This window comes from Triticum aestivum, chromosome 4A (genome assembly GCF_018294505.1).
Source record: "Triticum aestivum cultivar Chinese Spring chromosome 4A, IWGSC CS RefSeq v2.1, whole genome shotgun sequence".
NCBI classification, from domain to species: Eukaryota; Viridiplantae; Streptophyta; class Magnoliopsida; order Poales; family Poaceae; genus Triticum; species Triticum aestivum.
In genome coordinates, this window is record NC_057803.1 from 673,260,996 (window position 1) to 673,280,894 (window position 19,899).

At 43.0% G+C, this 19,899-nt stretch overlaps 1 protein-coding gene across 1 annotated transcript; it reads left to right on the top strand.

The window, feature by feature from the left end:
* The first annotated feature begins 13,791 nt into the window (after positions 1-13,791).
* LOC123083031 (WRKY transcription factor 72B) lies at positions 13,792-19,456 on the top strand. Its single transcript, XM_044505190.1, has 5 exons — positions 13,792-14,196; positions 14,598-14,672; positions 15,101-15,637; positions 15,780-15,893; positions 18,457-19,456. Exons 1-5 carry the CDS (start codon positions 14,140-14,142, stop codon positions 19,429-19,431), a joined length of 1,758 nt encoding a protein of 585 aa, XP_044361125.1. The 5' UTR covers positions 13,792-14,139; the 3' UTR covers positions 19,432-19,456.
* Positions 19,457-19,899: the final 443 nt, after the last annotated feature.

The following is a 19,899-nucleotide window of genomic DNA, read 5'->3' on the forward strand; positions in this document are numbered from 1 at the left end:
ACCATCCTCATATCTCATTACAATTATCAAGCATCAAATTGATCATAGCGTCCAATTTACTTTCTATGATAGTTTTTATTATACCCAACTTGGATGCTCATCATTCTAGGACCAATTTTATAACCATAGCAAATACCATCCTGTTCTAAAAGACTCTCAAAATAATATAAGTGAAGCATGAGAGATCAACAATTTCTACAAAATTAAGCCACCGCCGTGCTCTAAGAGATATAAGTGAAGCACCATACCAAAAATTATCTAGCTCAAAAGATATAAGTGAAGCACATAGAGTATTCTAATAAATTCCAAATCATGTGGGTTTATCCCCAAAAGGTGTGTATAGAAAGGTTGATTGTGGTAATCTAAAAAGCAAAGACTCATATCATACAAGACGCTCCAAGCAAAACATATATCATATGGTAAATAAAAATATAGCTCCAAGTAAAGTTACCGATAAACGAAGACGAAAGAGGGGATGCCTTTCGGGGCATCCCCAAGCTTAGGCTTTTGGTTGTCCTTGAATATCTTGGGGTGACATGGGCATCCACAAGCTTAGGCTTTTGCCACTCCTTATTCCATAGTCCATCAAATCTTTACCCAAAACTTGAAAACTTCACAACACAAAACTCAACAGGAAATCTCATAAGCTCTGTTAGTGCAAGAAAGAAAAACCACCACATAAGGTACTGTAATGAACTAATTCTTTGTTCATATTGGTGTTAAACCTACTGCATTCCAACTTCTCTATGGTTCATACCCCCCGATACTAGTCATAAATGCATCAAAATAAGCAAACAACACACGAAAAACAGAATCTGTCAAAAACAGAACAGTCTGTAGCAATCTGTAACTTTCGAATACTTCTGGAACTTTAAAACTCCTACCAAAATAGGAATTCCTAGGAAATTTGTCTATTGATCTACAGCAAAAAAGAATCAATGCAAAAGCACGTTTCCGTGATTTATTGAATTTTTTCTCGTGCACGCAAAGTTTCTGTTTTTCAGCAGAATCAAATTAACTTTCTCCCAAGGTTATCCTATAGGTTCTACTTGGCACAAACACTAATTAAACATAAAAACATATCTAACCAGAGACTAAATAAGTTATTTATTACTAAACAGGAACAAAAATAAAATTTGGTTGCCTCCCAACAAGCGCTATCGTTTAACACCTCTAGCTAGGCATAAAAGCGAGAATAGATCTAAGTATTGCCATCTTTGGCATTCAATTCTTCAATAGAGCACTTATAACCCATATAAGTTTCTTTATTTTTGGTAATGATTAAACTCTTAGGCAAGAAATCAAGATATTCATTTGTAACAAAAGGTTCCTTAATAAAAGCAAGGAAATTGGAATGAATGTTTATCGATTTGAGATCCGCATTTTCCTTACTAGAAGATTCACCTTTGTTTTTAGGAACATACATTAATTTAGCAATTTTTGTAGGAGGAGTTGGAGTATTTTCATGGATGAAAAGGCAGACCCTAAATTAGTAATAATATCCTCAATTTTACTGATTCTTGTGGAATCTTGATTTATCCTTTCAGTAACTATAGGTTCCTTCTCTTTAAAACTTTTCAAAGTATTTCCAACTTTAGATCCGTACTGAGTAATTTGTTTATGGATCTTTTTATCCAAATTTTCAATTAACTCGACAGTAGCAACTTTATTTTCAATAATTTCAAGACTTTGCATCTGATGTTCTAAAGTTAAAACTGTTCCGTTAACTAAAAGAGGCAGTAGACCGAACAAATCTGTCATGGCATTGTAAGCATCAAAAGTATGGATACCCAAAAAATTCCCTCCGGTAATGGTATCATGAATATATCTATTCCAAGGGGTAATGCCTACATAAAAATTGCGAAGAAGAACGGAACTGTATTGCTTTCTAGTATATCTATTTTGAATATTGCAAATTCTATGCCAAGCATCTTTTAGATTTTCTCCCTCCCTTTGTTTAAAATTAAGAACTTCATGATCGGGAGTGTTAATGATGATAGGAGGACTAGCCATGATAATGAGATAAGCAACTAACACATGAGCACACAAAAAGGCAAGCGAAAGAGAGAGGAGAACGGGAAATAGAGGGCGAATAAAACGACAAGGGTGAAGTGGGGGAGAGGAAAACGAGAGGCAAATGGCAAATAATGTGAATGCTAGGGAGATGAGTTTGTGATGGGTACTTGGTATGTCTTGACTTGAGCGAAGACCTCCCCGGCAACGGCCCAAGAAATCCTTCTTGCTACATCTTGAGCTTCCGTTGATTTTCCTTGAAGAGGAAAGGGTGATGCAACACAGTAGCATAAGTATTTCTCTCAGATTTTTAGAACCAAGGTATCAATCCAGTAGGAGGCTCCTCAAAAGTCCCACGCACCTACACAAACAAACAAGAACCTCGCAACCAACACGATAAAGGGGTTGTCAATCCCTTCACGGAAACTTGCAAAAGTGAGATCTAATAGAGATAATATGTTAAGATAAATAGTTTTGGTATTTTTATGATATAGATTGGAAAGTAAAAGATGCAAATAAAAATAGATGGGAAACTTATATGATAACAGATAGACCCGGGGGCCATAGGTTTCACTAGTGGTTTCTCTCAAGATAGCATAATTCTTACGGTGGGTGAACAAATTACTATCGAGCAATTGATAGAAAAGTGCATAATTATGAGATTATCAAGGCATGATCATGTATATAGGCATCACGTCCGCAAGAAGTAGACCGACTCCTGCCTACATCTACTACTATTACTCCACACATCGACCGACTCCTGCCTGCATCTAGAGTATTAAGATCATAAAGAACAAAGTAACGCATTAAGAAAGATGACATGATGTAGAGGGATAAACTCATGCAATATGATATAAACCCCATCTTTTTATCCTCGATGGCAACAATACAATACGTGCCTTGCTGCCCCTACTGTCACTAGGAAAGGACACCGCAAGATTGAATGCAAAGCTAAACACTTCTCCCATGGCAAGAAAGATCAATCTAGTAGGCCAAACCAAACTGATAATTCGAAGAGACTTGCAAAGATAACCAATCATACATAAAAGAATTCAGAAGAGATTCAAATATTTCTCATAGATAAACTTGATCATAAACCCACAGTTCATCAGATCTCAACAAACACACCGCAAAAGGAGTTACATTGAATAGATCTCCAAGAAGAGGAAGGAGAACTTTCTATTGAGAATCAAAGAGAGAGAAGAAGCCATCTAGCTAATAACTATGGACCCAAAGGTCTATGGTAAACTACTCACAACTCATCGGAGAGGCCTTTGTGGTGATGGAGAGGCCCTTCATGGTCGATTCCCCCTCCGGCGGAGCACTGGCGAAGGCTCCAAGATGGGATCTCGCAGATACAGAAGGTTACGGCAGTGGAAATAATTTTTCGTGGTGCTCCTGATTGGTTTCGGGGTACGTAGATATATATAGGAGGAAGAAGTTGGTCGGTTGAGCCACGAGGGGCCCATGAAGCAGGGGGCGCGCCCACCCTTACTGGGTGTGCCGGCCACCCTCGTGGCCGCCTCGACTGCTTCTTGACGTCCACTCCAAGTCTCCTGCATTGCGTTTGTTCCAAAACGACCGATCCCGAAGGTTTCATCCCGTTTGGACTCCGTTTGACATTCCAATTCTTCGAAACACTGAAATAGGCAATAAAATTGGGTTGGGCCTCCGGTTAGTAGATTAGTCCCAAAAATGATATAAAAGTGTAAAGTAAAGCCCATAAACATCCAAAACAGGTAATATGATAGCATGGAACAATCAAAAATTATAGATACGTTGGAGACGTATCATCCGCCATGGCAGACGACAAAGGCATAGACCCCGGACGGCAAACTTCTTTGTCGTCTGCCACCAGACGGCAAACTGACCGTCTGAGCAGGTGCCAGCAATGGCCTTCTTTGCCGTCCGCTTCCGTGAAACGGACGGCAAAGGATTGTGTCGTCCGCCATCTGAGGCTAGCAGACGGCAAAGACAATGGACGGCAGTGGGGTGGCGTCAGAGCCGTTAGGGGGTTGACGGAAAAGAGCTTAGTTAGGCCAGCACTGGGAAGCTGCCACGTGGCCAACTATGCCATCTGCCAGCAGACGAGAAAGATTCAAAAGTCTTTGCCGTCCGCCAGCGGACGGCAAACTGTCCAAATAGGCAGCCAGTGTTCCCAGTTTCTACAGGTAGCTTCCACGTGTCCTCTTGGAGCCCTTTGTCGTCCGCTAGCAGATGACAAAGAGGCTATATATCCCATGTTTTTATTTATATCCATTTCATTTCACTGGAATTCACACACAGATATACATATATATTTTTTTTCACAGGCACATCAGACATATGATGTATCCAACACATAGCTCCATCCATGACAACATACATACATAAGAAACACAGTTTCATCCATACATCTTACACTAATACCACAATGTTCATCCAACACATTGTTTCATGCATCCATATAACAAGTTCCACATTATTCTTTGATACAAACAAAAAGAAGAACGGAGAAACAAGCACTCCATCCATGCAAGTTGAATTAAATCTGCAAAATGGGAAACAAGAAAGTTAGAAGAAGAAGAAGAAGAAAACTAGAAGAAGAAGAAGAAGGAGAAGAAGACTAGAAGAAGAAGAAGAAGAAGAAGAAGAAGAAGAACTTCTTCTTCTTCTTCTTTTCTTCCTATTCCTTCTTTTCTTCCTCTTCCTTGATTTTCGTCATCTTATTATGTCATTTATGGACTAAATAGGCTAAATTATGTCATAAATGGACTAAATAGGCTAAATAAGAAGAAAAATGCCATTTTTTAGCTAACGTGGCAAATTATGCCATTTTTGACCTAACTAAGCTTATTGTGTCATTTTAGAGGAAAACAAGCTAAGTATATGACATTTATGACGTTAGCAAGGTAATAATGCTATTTACAAATAAAAACAAGTAAGAGGAGGAAAAGAAGCTTGCGAAAGTGAGATCTGATAGAGATAATAAGATAAGATAAATATTTTTGGTATTTTTATGATGTAGATTGGAAAGTAAAGATTGCAAAATAAAGTAGATCGAAAACTTATATGATGGAAAATAGACCCAGGGGCCATAGGTTTCACTAGTGGCTTCTCTCAAGATAGCATAAGTATTACGGTGGGTGAACAAATTACTGTCGAGCAATTGATAGAAAGGTGCATAGTTATGAGAATATCTAGGCATGATCATGTATATAGGCATCACGTCCAAGATTAGTAGACCGACCCCTGCCTGCATCTACTACTATTACTCCACACATTGACCGCTATCCAGCATGCATCTAGAGCATTAAGTTCATAAGAACAGAGTAGCGCATTAAGCAAGATGACATGATGTGGAAGGATAAACTCAAACAATATGATATAAACCCCATCTTTTTATCCTCGATGGCAACAATACAATACGTGCCTTGCTTCCCCTACTATCACTGGGAAAGGACACCGCAAGATTGAACCCAAAGCTAAGTACTTCTCCCATTGCAAGAAAGATCAATCTAGTAGGGCAAACCAAAGTGATAATTCGAAGAGACTTGCAAGATAACCAATCACACATAAAATAATTCAGAGGAGATTCAAATATTTCTCATAGATAAACTTCATCATAAACCAACAATTCATCGGATCTCGACAAACACACCGCAAAAAGAGTTACATCGAATAGATCTCCAAGAAGATCGAGGAGAACTTTGTATTGAGATTCAAAGAGAGAGAAGAAGCCATCTAGCTAATAACTATGGACCCGAAGGTCTGTGGTAAACTACTCACAACTCATCGGAGAGGCTATGGTGTTGATGTAGAAGCCCTCCGTGATCGATTCCCCCTCCGACAGAGCGCCGAAAAAGGCTCCAAGATGGGATCTCACGGGTACAGAAGGTTGCAGTGGTGGAAATAGTTTTTCGTGGTGCCCGTGGATGTTTTCGGGGTACGTAGATATATATAGGCGAAGGAAGTCGGTCAGGGGAGCCATGAGGGACCCACGAGGCAGCCCCCCCCTAGGGCGCGCCTTGCACCCTCGTGGCCGCCTCGGCTGCTTCTTGACGTCCACTCCAAGTCTCCTAGATTGCGTTTGTTCCAAAAAGATTGCTCCCAAAGGTTTCATTTCGTTTGGACTCCGTTTGATATTCCTTTTCTGCGAAACACTAAAATAGGCAAAAAACAACAATTTGGGTTGGGCCTCCGGTTAATAGGTTAGTCCCAAAAATGATATAAAAGTATTTAGTAAAGCCCGTAAACATCCAAAACAGATAATATAATAGCATGGAACAATAAAAAATTATAGATACATTGGAGACGTATCATGAGCCACCCCTTCCCACGGTCCCCTACTCCCCGTCGCCACGTGCCCCGCAGAACCCCTTGCTCTGCCACATCTCCCATTGTCGCCGGCAGCCCCCGTTGCTAAAAATATGGTGCTCTGTTTTTTCGATGAGATTTATATGTTCATGTGAAGATGAGATAGATAGATAAATAAATTTCGTGCTCTGTTTTTTTTTTGAGATGTATGTTCATGTGGAGATGAGATGTATGTTCATGTGGAGATGAGATGTATGCAAAAGTTAGAATTTGCAAAGAATATGCAAAATTTAGAATTTTTTATGTATGTATGTTCATATGCAAAAGTTACATTTAAGAAAAAAATAATTTGTATGTTCATATGCAAAGAATATGCAAAAGTTAGAATTTTTTATGTTCATAGACGTTGTGCAAAGAATATGTATGTGTATGTATTGATGGATGGATGGATGGATGTATATATATACATATAGAAAATGATCATATGGTGTTTCTTTTTGTTCATACAATATTTGTTTTGTTCATAGAAATTAGTTAAAATTTACCAAGTTACTAAGTTACTAAGTTAAAATGTTCATATATTCAAAATGAGTTAATTAAAAGACTCACTAATTTAAAATTTACCCCCTCCCCGATAACTTCGACATGAGGGGGGATGTCAACATGCATGAGAGAGAGGCGGCTCGTTCGCCCGACCAACTATCCAGGCCACCCAAACCCTAGAAGAAAGAGCATCGTTGTTGATCTACCCCCTCCCCGATAACTTTGACATGAGGGGGGGGCGTTAGACATGCATGAGAGAAAGGCGGTCCACTCGCCCGACCAACTATCGAGGCCACCCAAACCCTAGAAGAAAGAACATCATTGTAGATCTACCCCCTCCCCGATAACTTTGACATGAGGGGGGACGTCGGACATGCATGAGAGAGAGGCGGTATGCTCACCCGACCAACTATCGAGGTCACCCAAACCCTAGAAGAAAGAGCATCGTTGCCAATCTATCGTTGCCGGCATAGGTTAATGGGGTAGAATGGATAGTTTGATCTCCTGTATAGCGATTATTTTTTGCAAAGTGTCCTCTCCTGAAAGTATAACCCCGATAACTTCGACATGAGGGGGGCGTCGGACATGCATGAGAGAGGCGGTCCGAAACTAATCCATTGCTCATATATGCATATGATTCCTTGTTGTGATCAGCTAGGTCTATGTTTGCCACTAGTCCATCTCTCATGTTTGTATATTGCCATGTTGTAATATTTGCAGAAACTATGGAAAGTGACTTAGAACAAGAACAGTTTTGGGGGGATATAATCCTCGCCGGAGGTGATCCCTTGTCGTTTCTCAACGACACCGATGGTCAGGAAGGAGAGGATGACGGCTCCGGTGATCCAACGGTGGAGCATGAAGGGGATCTTGACGGCTCCGGTGACCGAATAGCGGAGGAAGGAGATCATGATGACGGCTCTGGTGACCGACATGAGGAGGGAGCTGTTGCAAAGTCCGGTGAGGTATATATATATTAAGCACGTGCTGACTTGATGCATTAATTCTTTTGGTATGTACATGTATTAACGCTTGTTTCTTCTTTTAGCCCTCCGGATCAAGCCAAACTTCCGTAAGGAGACGAGGGCCAAAGAAAAGGTTGTGCCAGGATGAAAGGTTCACGATCACAGAAGTCGCGAAAGATGGCCAACCAATTGCTTCCAAGCAGACCAAGGACGCATTTTTACATCAATGCGGAGTTGTTGTTAGGGACAGTGTCCCGATCAGCATCCAGCAATGGAATAAGAATAAGGACGACCCTGAAGTTTCTTATGTCCAGGATAGACTGGAAGATGATATTTGGACCTCGCTGATGACAAATTTCAGCCTACCGCTAGAGGAGGAGCCGCATAACCCAGTTATAGAGCGGAAGGTCAAGGCGTTTGCTCTTAAGAATATGGCAGAACTATTCAGGAGCTGGAAGAAAGAGTTGAACACAAAGTTTCTAGACAAAGAGAAGACTCCAGAATTTGTCGGTCAATATGAGAAGATAAGAGATCACTGGCCCGCATTTGTGGCCTACAAGAAATCAGAGAAGGGTAAAAAAAGGTCACTGACAAACAAGCAAAATGCTTCAAATAACAAGTATCACCATCACATGGGGTCAGGTGGCTACTACAAAGCCCGAACGTTGTGGGACAAAGCTGAGCAAGACCTGCTTGCTAAAGGGGTCCAACCAGCCACATTGCACTGGCCAGATCGTTCAAGGACTTGGTTCTTTGGGGTTGGGGAACTTTGGACCCAGAAATAGGGGACTATGTTTGGACGGACGAGAAACTTGCAATACCCATCTGAAAGCTTCAGAAAGCAATCAAGGCAGCGCGGGAAGGGACGTTTATTCCCGACAAAGAGAAGGACGAGCTGACAGAGGCCCTCGGGAATCCTGAGCATCCTGGACGAACACGAGGCAAACCAGGCTCCGTTCCGTGGGTGCATGGGTTTCCCGATAATGATGGTTATAGAAGCCAAGAGAGAAAGAGGAAATTGGAAGCAACCAAAATGCCGAGGCTCAGTGCAAGATTAGCAAAACTAGAGGAACTTGAGAGCCAGCGAGCTATCGGCCAACCATCTCAGTGGCAGGGAGCTTGTTCAGCCTGATTTCACGACTTCTCGCTACCCTGTGGATAGTATCACGGAGGCTGAAAATTGCGAGCTAGTGACGAAATGCCAGAACCTGACCTTCAAGGTGGCGGTCGGCTCTGTTGTACCTCCTCAAGGTGAGGGAACTTTTCATTGCCATATGATTCGACGTGGCTATGCTATTGTGACAATGAATGAAATAATGGAGGGATTTGAGCAGCTGGAGCTTGACTACCCTACAGGTGAAGCGGAGATTCATCTGGAAAATGCTTTAATGAGTCCCTGTCTATGGAGAAAGGAGTACATCAAGCTTCCCAATTGGACGCCTCCTCCTCCTCCTCCCCCGCCGCCACGTCAGGGAACTCCGCCTCCTCCTCTGCCTCCTCCAGCGCATGAGGGCACTCTGCCTCCTCCTCCACCTCCTCCGACACGTAAGGGCACTCCGCCTCCTCCGACACCTCCTCCCGCGTGTCAGCGGACTCCGCCACATCAACAAGGGAAGAAGAGAGACACCGCCACTCCGGCGGCTAGCAGTACAAGAGGCGGGAAGAAATACATATTTGGTCCAAGCCTGGAGCCTCTTGCAAAGTCACCATATGAGTGGACTGGCGAGGAAATCAATAAAATCATGGAAGCCGAAGTGCAAGCCCATTTTGAACGGAGGAAACCTCCACCTCCGGAGGAACGGTAGATCCGGTGAAAGAGAAGCGCACTCTGGATCCCTTGAAGTGACCACCACTGCCCCCGCCATAATCCAACTATGATCGCTGTATTAAAAGGACATATGACGAAGCGCGGCGGTCGGGAAGTACTTCCAGTGCTGCAAGATTTGAAGCAAGATGAAAAAGTGGGAAAACAATTCCCTAGCTCGGCGAACAGGAGAAGCAATCATTCCCCCCGCTCAACGTGTCTAGCGATATTGTCGCTAATCGTCCGGGGCTACTGCCCGGTACCAATCTTGGTGATTACCCGGGCGATGATGTACAGTTTTAAACGTTGGAGGTAGTAGAGATCTTCAAATACGAGCACGGGAAGACTCTCGTCAAACATGATCATCCTCCTCTAACAACAATGATGCGAAGATTGCATGAATGGTACATGGATGCCTGCAGGAAGTTTGGGACTGATAGTCTATTGCTGACAATTAAAGATGAGCATGACCTCGTTGGAGTTAAAGTGATGCCCGTTGAATTTGTGGAGTTATTTCAGTTATTCAATCAAGACGCCTTCAACAAACAGCTCATGACTTGCTACTTTCTGTAAGTATTACTTCTGTAATTAAGTCTCTATAGCTCAGCTCGTTCATTGCATGTATATATAATTATACTCACTATATTATGCAGATTGAAGATCGGCGAATGCAAAAAAGGACAAATCTATGACCTTGGGTTCATTAGCCCAAATACCATAAATGAATGGTCGGTTCAAAACAGTCAAAGATACCGAGGACAACTTGCTACAATTGTTCCTTCAACATCAAAACAAAGGGAAAATACTCTTTCCTTACAACTTCAAGTGAGTGTTACTGTCTTGTGCATATTCGGTTTCGCTTACTGGAGGTTATAGTAATGTAATTGATGAGTTATACATGCGCAGGTTCCACTTTATTCTGCTAGATAATAAGCTTGACGGAGGAGTAGTAACTGTCTTAAACTCGAGATGTAAAGATCCCCAGGAGTATGCAGACATGACTCCAATGCTCCAGAAGTAAGTTCAATCATTATCGCACCATATCGGCAACTTTGGTTCATTTCCTGATATCAAGTAATCATTTCCTTTGCATGGCAGGGTTTGTAAAAAGTTCACCGGAATGGTTCCAGGTCTGCAGAAGGAGCTGCGATTTACACACCCCAAAGTAAGTAGTACTAGCTAGTTCCACGCATTTCTCATTGATTCTTGTTTCATCAATACCATTATCATGCTTGATTATCAGTTTGATTAAACTCTATTCTTGTAAAGTGCTTGTGGCAGGAAGGCAGCAATAATTTATGTGGATAATAAGTTTGTGAGTTCATCCGCCACTCGACCTCTGAGCGGGGCTACTCTGACAAACAATTTGAAGTACGTAAACAATAATATTCACAATTTAATTTTATTACCATCAATTGTGTTGAGTTTCATTCATATATATGTATTGACCCCTTCTTTAAATTAGATGTGGGAGATGCTGCAAGAACTCCTACCACATGATCGCATATGAGCAATTTAAGAGGATTTGGTGGGATTCTTTCTTGACCACGTCATACATAAAGATGGAGAATACCATATAGAGATTCAATGGGAGTTTGGCGTTGGATGATGTTAGGGATGTTATATTGTATATATGTAGTAGTGTCGGATAGATATATGAAAACTTGTTGTTCGACCAATCTCGGAGAAAGAAAGGTCATTTCTCTCTGTATATGTTCATGACGATCTTGTGTAATTAATGGTTCCTTCATTTGCTTAATAGCGTTGAGTTCTCTCTATATGTAGTAACTAGCGTTGACCAAGCACGGAGAAAGAGAGATCACTTCTCTCTATATGTAGTAGCTATAGCTAACATAATATGAACCCCCTAAATTAACCCTCCAAAACCCCAACCCCCCCCCCCCACCCCCTTTCAAAAAAAACAAAAAACCCAGTGCCTGCGAGCTGCTGACGCGTGGCTGCCTTTTGGTCCTGGTTGGTAACACCAACCGGGACTAAAGTTCCTTCTCCCTAGCCGCCCATGGTGGCCACATGGACCTCCTTTGGTCCCGGTTCGTAAGCCAACCGGGACTAAAGGTTTTGAGCATTAGTCCCGTCTGTTTTGTCCCATTCCAGAACCGGGACTAAAGGCCCTTTGGAACCGGGACTAGTACCCTGTTTTCTATTAGTGGAAAATAGAAGTTCACCGTTATTTTAGGAGCAATAGAAGAGGAAGCAAACTTGAAAAGACCCATCCCATTAGAGAACGGCGTTTCGGTGCCCGGGTACATCTGCACCCGGTCAAAAAAAAATCATACAAAATTCGGAAAAATTCAAAAAATTCCAAGAAAAATTTGGGTGGTAGATAATTTGATGCGTGAGGTACGCTCCAATTTTCAAAACATTTGGACTTCTGTGCAGCTCTCAGCAAAAAAGACAAATCAGACCAGAACAGTATATGAACAGTACATATTTTTACAGACCTCCGATTTGTCTTTTTTGCTGAGAGCTGCACAGAAGTCGAAATGTTTTGAAAATTGGAGCATACCTCACGCATCAAATTGTCCACCACCCAAATTTTTTTGGAATTTTTTGAATTTTTCTAGTATTTATTTTGATTTTTTTCGTGAGCGCAGGTGCAGATGAGCTCGGGCTCAGATTCGAATTTTCCCATCACACACATATATTTCTCGGTGGAAGCCATATATTTTTTAAAATCCAGGTTTTACCTACCCTCTTGAATGGCTGCAAATTCCAATCGCTGAACCACCTAACTAATGTACTGTGCAAAGTCTGGCCCATGTGCAAAAAATTCAAACACCAAGCTTGAACGGCACTTCAGCCCCCAAATTGAAAATTACGAAAATTAATTAAGCTTATATTAACAAAAGAAAATGTTATTCTCTAGCTCTAGCTGGGTAAATGCTGGGTGCAATTATTGGGAATTTTAGCATAGAGATCTGTTGCAAATGGACGACGAAAGCCATGAACTGTTGCATATAGGGCGATAAGCAGTAGAAAATGAAGGCTTCAACGCATTGGGATCTAAAAACAAGGGTGACACTAGCTAAATCCATGTTAACTGTACCGGTAAGAGAGAGCACCAATGAGATCACCAGCCAGAGCCTAAAAGACCACCCCAAGCTGAACTATATAGTTACTATACTCAGTTACTCACACTGTATTCTAGGCAAATGGTGCAGTTAACCTTGGATCACAGCACCACACTTTTTCTTAATCCCCATGAGATTAGCCATGATTAAGGTCAATGCTCTTGCATTTGTTTACTGTGTTGATATGTTGATTCCCAAAGAATTCCATGCAAGTAGTCCACTACTGAACGTGCATGTGTGTGGAAGAGGGAAATCTTGGATCGAGGGGGAGATATTTCTAAGTCATAGTCCAAGCTTGGCAGGTCCAGCCCAGTTTTTGATGATAGATCTGACTAACTAGCAACAAATTATTGGTTTTATTAAAAAATTAATTCTGTTTAAAAATGTTTTTTGTTGAATAAATTCTCTTTCTAACCACTCTGACTACTCTAATTCATATTTCTGTGACATAATTACATAACTACTACTCCCTCCATTTGGAATTACTTGTCATAAAAATGGATGTATCTACAACTAAAATACATCTAGGTACATTCCTTTATTTGACGAGTAATTCCGAACAGAGGGAGTAATTAATAACAAGTACACCGCCAAAATTAAATGGACTTCTTTCTAGCAGGAAATTCTGACTTTGTGTAGAAGACACATGGGGCCGCCATGTCCTCCACCTCTCACCAAATCTCTTTACATGGATTCAAAGACATACTCCCTCCGTTCGGAATTACTTGTCATAAAAATGGATGTATCTATAACTAAAATACATTTAGATACATTCCTTTCTTCGACAAGTAATTCCGAACGGATGGAGTATATATGTATGAGCGATTATGACTGAACTTCCTCTGACGGACGGCCCTACAGGACTGAAATTTGGTCTGAAAGCGATTCCTTGCTTAACGACAGTCTCTCTATCCATAATAATGGGCGGAGGCGACGACGCCGCCGACGAGGACTGGCAGGAAGCTTCATCAATGTCGGAAGTACGCGTTCGACGACGTCCATAACACAGTCTAGACGCACGTCCTAGTTATAACTGGCCTCCAGACAACAACAGCATGTTGCACACGTTGAAGCCTATTCCACACACATAAATCTGAGTCTCCTGTCCTCCGATATATGTTTTTTTCTGGCTCTCTGCAAGTCTTCACCAAAGAGTGCGGCTATGTTTGACATTTCTGACGCTGACCGCCTAATCAGCGTAGGTAAGCACCGGCGTACGGCGTTTGTTTATGCCAAATATCTAGCTAGTCTAAACAGGGCGCGGAGGGGAGGTCGAGGCCATGGTCTAGGCGTCTAGCTACCTGCCTATATATACAAGGCCATGGCAAGGCTGGTCCTCGGCTAGACAGAAGAAAGGGTTGGAAGCAGGCTAGACACGCTAGAGAGGAGGAAGACGATAGCTGGTCTTCTGCGGAAGGGGGGCGAGATGATCAAGGGAGACCAGAGGCAGCTTGGCGGCCATGAAGAGCGATTGAACAACGAGGTTTGGAACTGATTAATTTCTTCTGTTGATTTTGTGCTTTTATGTATGCTCTCAAACAAAAGATTTTGATTTGTCTTGAATGGTTGTTTATTTATTTGGATAAGTATGGTTAGGAATAGTGGTTAGGACTTGTCTGAGTTTCTGATTCTCTCTTCTCTGGGCTGTGGTTCTTGAATCTTGATCCAAGTATGGAAATCAGGGACTTCTCTTTCTCATGTCAAAATCAATCAGGGGTGATCATCTTTAGGGACCACAGATCTTGGTGCACGTAGAACAGTCAAATTAAACATGTGGATAGGCCAAATAGATTTTTCCACAGCTTGCTTGTCATCCAATAAATTCGTGGTGTTATTAATTGTTTGGGCATCTGGCTAATATAGACTTTCATGTTTGTATTGCAGATAAGAGATGATCATCAGGCCTCGGATGGCAACTTCTTCAAGTTCTTGCAAAACCAGTCAAGCTCAAAAAAAGAGGTAGATAATTATCAAACATGTTTAAACACTTTTCCGAAAAAAAACATGTTGAACAAACATAGCCAACAGAAATTTTCATCGTTGCCTACATGAGGGAGGATCTGGTACTTACATATATGATTTTGTTGCTTTTACTTCCGAAGTGGCAGTAAAATCTAGTTAGTATCCTTTAAAATTATTAATTACCCTGAAATTCCTCAGCTAATACACAAAAAAGAACCTACACCTGTTAGGTATTTATATTTTCCTACATTTTTGTTCCTCTTCCAAAAGTACAAAATTTGTTAGTTTCCAGTAGTCAAATACATACTAACATACACACCAAGCCAAGTGGCCAAGTGGCCATTATCATATGTGATAATTTGCTTCACCAATGAGTATATCAATTAATAATGGGTCCCGCTGTTGTGATGCTTTCATTGATTCAGGCTCAAGAAGACAAGATAGCATCCACAAGGGCAGAGATGGGAGAAGTGAGAAAAGAGAACGAGAGGCTGAAGGCGATGTTGCCACGGATGGTGGACGACCATCGAACCCTTCAGAAGCAGTTCGATGTTCTCCACCAGCAAGGGCGAGGCAAGAACCTCGCCGTGGGCTCAGCGGAGCACACATCACTAGTCGACGGTGTTAAGGATCCAAGGTTCATCTCTTTGCGCCTCGGAACGAGCACCGGCACGAGCAAGCACAACTACATGGGAGAAGAGATCAAGGGCAACACTAATAATCCAGACGACATAGCTGTTGGTGCAAGAACTGATGGAGGTGAGATAAAGGTGCGGCCGGATGTGGTGACATTGAGCCCTGGAGGCAGCTCCGAGGAGGAGGCCGCAGAGACGACGACAACGTCAGTGGCAAGCAAGACCGAGAAGAACCCGAGGAGCACGGATTCCGAGGATGACGTGGCTCAGCAGCCGCTGGCTAAGAAGGCCAGGGTCTCGGTGAGGGCAAGGTGTGACACACCAACGGTAAGTACCTACATGTACTTAAATACGTACACACGAAGGACTAAGAAATTAAACACGAATGACTAAGAAATTAAACGTTAAATGAATGAGATGAAAATCCCTATGTGTATATGATTTGAATGTACGGTTTGTTGGCCTTCAGATGAATGATGGGTGCCAGTGGAGGAAGTACGGGCAGAAGATATCCAAGGGGAACCCGTGCCCACGCGCCTACTACCGCTGCACCATCGCAACGGGATGCCCCGTCAGGAAGCAGGTATGATATGCATTGCATGATCAATATGTCACAAAATAATCTCAACATATGGTGGCGCCATACAAAATAGGTGGCGAGAAGTGTGCTCTGCAAACCAAACTTAGGCAAGAAGCATACTCTCTCCGTCCCGAAATAAGTGTTTGAACACCGCGATGCTACTTAATTAGTACTTCTCTGATCTGTAAGGTTCACGCACTTTTAGTAAAAACTTGATCATTAATTTAATCGACAAAATATTAGTGGTATAATCCGGGTATATAATTCATATTATTTTGATAAAATTACTGATAAGAGGTTTATTAAAATGTGTGCGCCTTTTGCGAATTTGTACTGGCATGGAGAGACTACTTAAGAATGTGAGCTTAGATGCAGAAGTTGGTGCCCGCTAAAAATGCATTATACAGTCTCTATTAGAGGTTCAGTAAGTATTACCAAGTGGCATGAGCGCCGGGGATCGGATTCAGAGATCGATCGGAGAGCCTGGCCTGATCACGAGCGCCTCTCCTGCCTCGGCTGGGTGCACCGTCGCCATCGGGCGCTCTCTGGTTCCCTCCTCTCGCTTTCCCTGTTCCCCGGCGCCGGGCTTCTCGGCGCCGGGCGATGGCAAGGGCGCTGCCGCTGTTGGGGTTTTTTTAGGCTGATCGCGTCGGAACAAACTGGTCCCACATGCCAGTGGTCGATGGGGGTTTAGGACGATTTGGCTGGGACCTGCGCCGCCACATGTGCACTGCTGCCCACTTCAAGCAAGTCCATCCAATGTGTCTCAAAAACAAAAAAAACAAGTCCACTCAAAATAGAATCCTTTTGTCCCAAAATAGAATCCTTAGAAAACAACTTCTTTGTCTTTTATATCTCTTAGAAAAAGCATACAAGCAAACACCACATGCCTTTCCAGAAAATTATCTAATGATCGAGCAAATGTCTTCTCGATCCATATATATAGGAGTATCTAGCAAATCCGCACTGTAGCATCCGGAGATCTCGTGCGACCGGTCCACCTAATTTCGAAATTTATATCCATGCTAAAAGTTCACAAAAGAAATCTGAAAGTAACTAAACACATAGACATAGCATAATCTCTAACTAGTCACAAAGTTTCAAATCTAGCTTCAATTAACAAGTTCAAATGTGATTGAACATGCACAATTCATATCCCGGTTTGAATTAACTACTATTTGTAGTGATTTGTCTTTTTGGTTTCTCTGGTTGCGAGTTGAATTTGTAACTGAAATCTCAGGACGCATATTGTATCCGTGTAACCAGTTATTTTCAGGATTTTTAATACCTTTTTGTGTTGGTTTTTAACTTTGGGTACACGAAATAGGTGTACGGAGACTTCTCATTTTTTTGAACTTGGGATCTTCTCTTTGGTAATAGCAGTAGCAGGGATTTCACTTGAACTAACCAAGTTTTCAAATATAATTCTTCTTTTTTTTGCCAAAAAAGATCTTCATTACTCCCTCTTCATTCTAAAACTGACTCCTAATGCACATCCATGTTAAGCCACATCATCTAAAAAAACATTGGATAATGTTCACAATCAATCAAGTACGCTAGATCTTGACAGTTGGGAAAGTAGTGGCTGCACCCACGGTGCACCCACGCAAGAAAACGTAGCAAAATATTTCAAAATCTGCTCAAACAGGGCACGTACATTTTGAGTAATTTTCAGTGATTTTGTCTTTTTCGTAGAGAGCTCCTCGGATGTTATTTGACCACCAAACTTTGCAAGCACCCATAACATTTATTGATGATCAGTCCCACAAAGTTTCAGAATTTTTTGAAATGTTTTCTATATTTTCTTGCATGGGTGCACTGTGGGTGCACCGAGCTGGGGTGTAGAAAAACCACTCTCCTGTTTAAAATCACATCCCTTGGTAATGACATGTCCCTTGGAACAAAAATGTCTCTTAAACTTTTCTTTTTATCAAAAGAGAGGCTCCCCTCTCCGATTTTCATTATAGAAAGTCAAATGTCTTGACAGTTCACTACCAGCAAAAACTAAAAACTACTACAACCCTTACAAACCAGGGGAAACTACGAGCCCAACCAGCCATCAAAGTTACTGATCATGCAAGATCAAGCGAGCCTAGAAGGCCGGAGAAGCTGAAACTCTTCGGGCACAAAATAAGCCAGGAAGTTTAGTGATGAAAAGATATGCCCCTTAGTGCAAATATGTCTCTTCACGGAAAGACACATCGCGAAAGGATGACTTTTCATGAAAAGACATATTTTAAGAAATGAATAATTTTTTGATGGACACATTTACAAAATTCAGTTGATCATTGAAATTACCTTAACTATGCTAGAAAACTAATATTCCAAATTTGGCATTCAATTAACTTATGCACTTCAACAATATTTGAGCTTATACTTTCAAAAAGGGAAATTTATATATAAATACTTGAAACAAGCTCATTAAAACTATCTAATAATAACCGCAAACCTGCTTTAAAATTCGCTCTCATATTTTTTCAATGGAATGCACACACACACTACACAGCATCCATACTCCCTCGCCATGGTGTGGTGGCCAACTGACCATGCACGTAATTTATTTCAGGTTCAGAGATGTGCGGAGGACATGTCGATCCTGATCACCACCTACGAGGGCTCGCACAACCACCCGCTCTCCGCCTCTGCAACCGCCATGGCATCCACCACCTCTGCCGCCGCGTCCATGCTTATGTCAGGCTCCTCCACCTCGCTGGGCTTCCCCTCTGCCGCCTCCAACCTCCACGGCCTCAGGTTCGGCCTCCCAGCGGCGACCACCGTCGATCCCTTGAGCCAGCTGAGCGCCCGGCCGTTCTTCCTCCCGGCAGCTGCCGGCACGTCCATCAGCGTCACCCCGTCGTACCCCACCATCACCCTCGACCTCACGTCGCAGGCCGCCTCGCAGCAGGCCTTCTCCCTCAGCAACACCAACAGGTTCTCCTCCAGCTTCACGGGCTCTTACGGCCATAGCAGCAGCACTGGTACTAGGTACCCTTCCACGAGCTTCTCCTTCTCCGGCTCCGGCGCGAGCAGCCTGCCCGGCGCCACCGCGTGGCCGGCCGGAGTTGGACCGTACCTGAGCTACGGATCCTCGCCCAGCGCACCCTACAACGACGCCGGCAAGAGCTCGTTCGAGGCCGCGCTGAGCAGCATCAATGGAAGGCAACAAGGCTCAGCGGCATTCCTCTACCAGCCGGTGCAGCAGAGGGCGGCTCACGTGAGCGGCGGCAGCACGGCACCGACCGTGCTCACCGACACGATCGCCAAGGCGATCACGTCGGACCCGGGCTTCCACACGGCGCTCGCGGCCGCCATCACGTCGTACGTCGGCAAGCCGGCTGCAGGATGTGGCAAGGGGCTCGAGTGGGGTGAGCACCTCGGGCTGGGGCCGTCCAGTGCGGCAGCCGCGGTGTGCTCGTCGGCAGTGCTAGCACGATCGTCATCAACGGGGGCCGCACAGAACGGTTCCCCGAACGACAGGATGACGTTGCAGGCGTCGCTGGCGCTGTCGGGCTCCACCAGTGCTACTGCTTCGACGTTGTGAAGAACAGGGAGCACATTAATTTGTTAGCAGAAGGTTTCTGAGTTGTGTTCATGGATTGATTTGAACATTTCGTCTAGATATAATACTGACTATAGAATAATTTCTGAAAATGTGTTGATCGATTCACCATTCACAACCAAAACACATGCCAAGAGTTTTTGCCTGCGACAAGTTATTTGCAAGTTGCCTGGAAAAAGAAAACCTTTGCAGTGATCATAACTGCAGCGGAAAACAAAGTAATCTTAGGCTCCGTTTGATTCATGTTGTGGACCTGAGTTATGCTGTCAAAACTTCACGGCAGCGACTTTGGGCTTATAGCTCCTGTGCCACACGTTTGAGGTGAATCGGCAAGGGTGCGACGTTGTTCGAGCGAATGACTGTGGTGCGACAATTTTGAGCAGGTAAATAGCCCACGCACGACATGGCTGTTAAACTCAACTGATGCCCTCGTTAGCTGTTGGGGGCTGG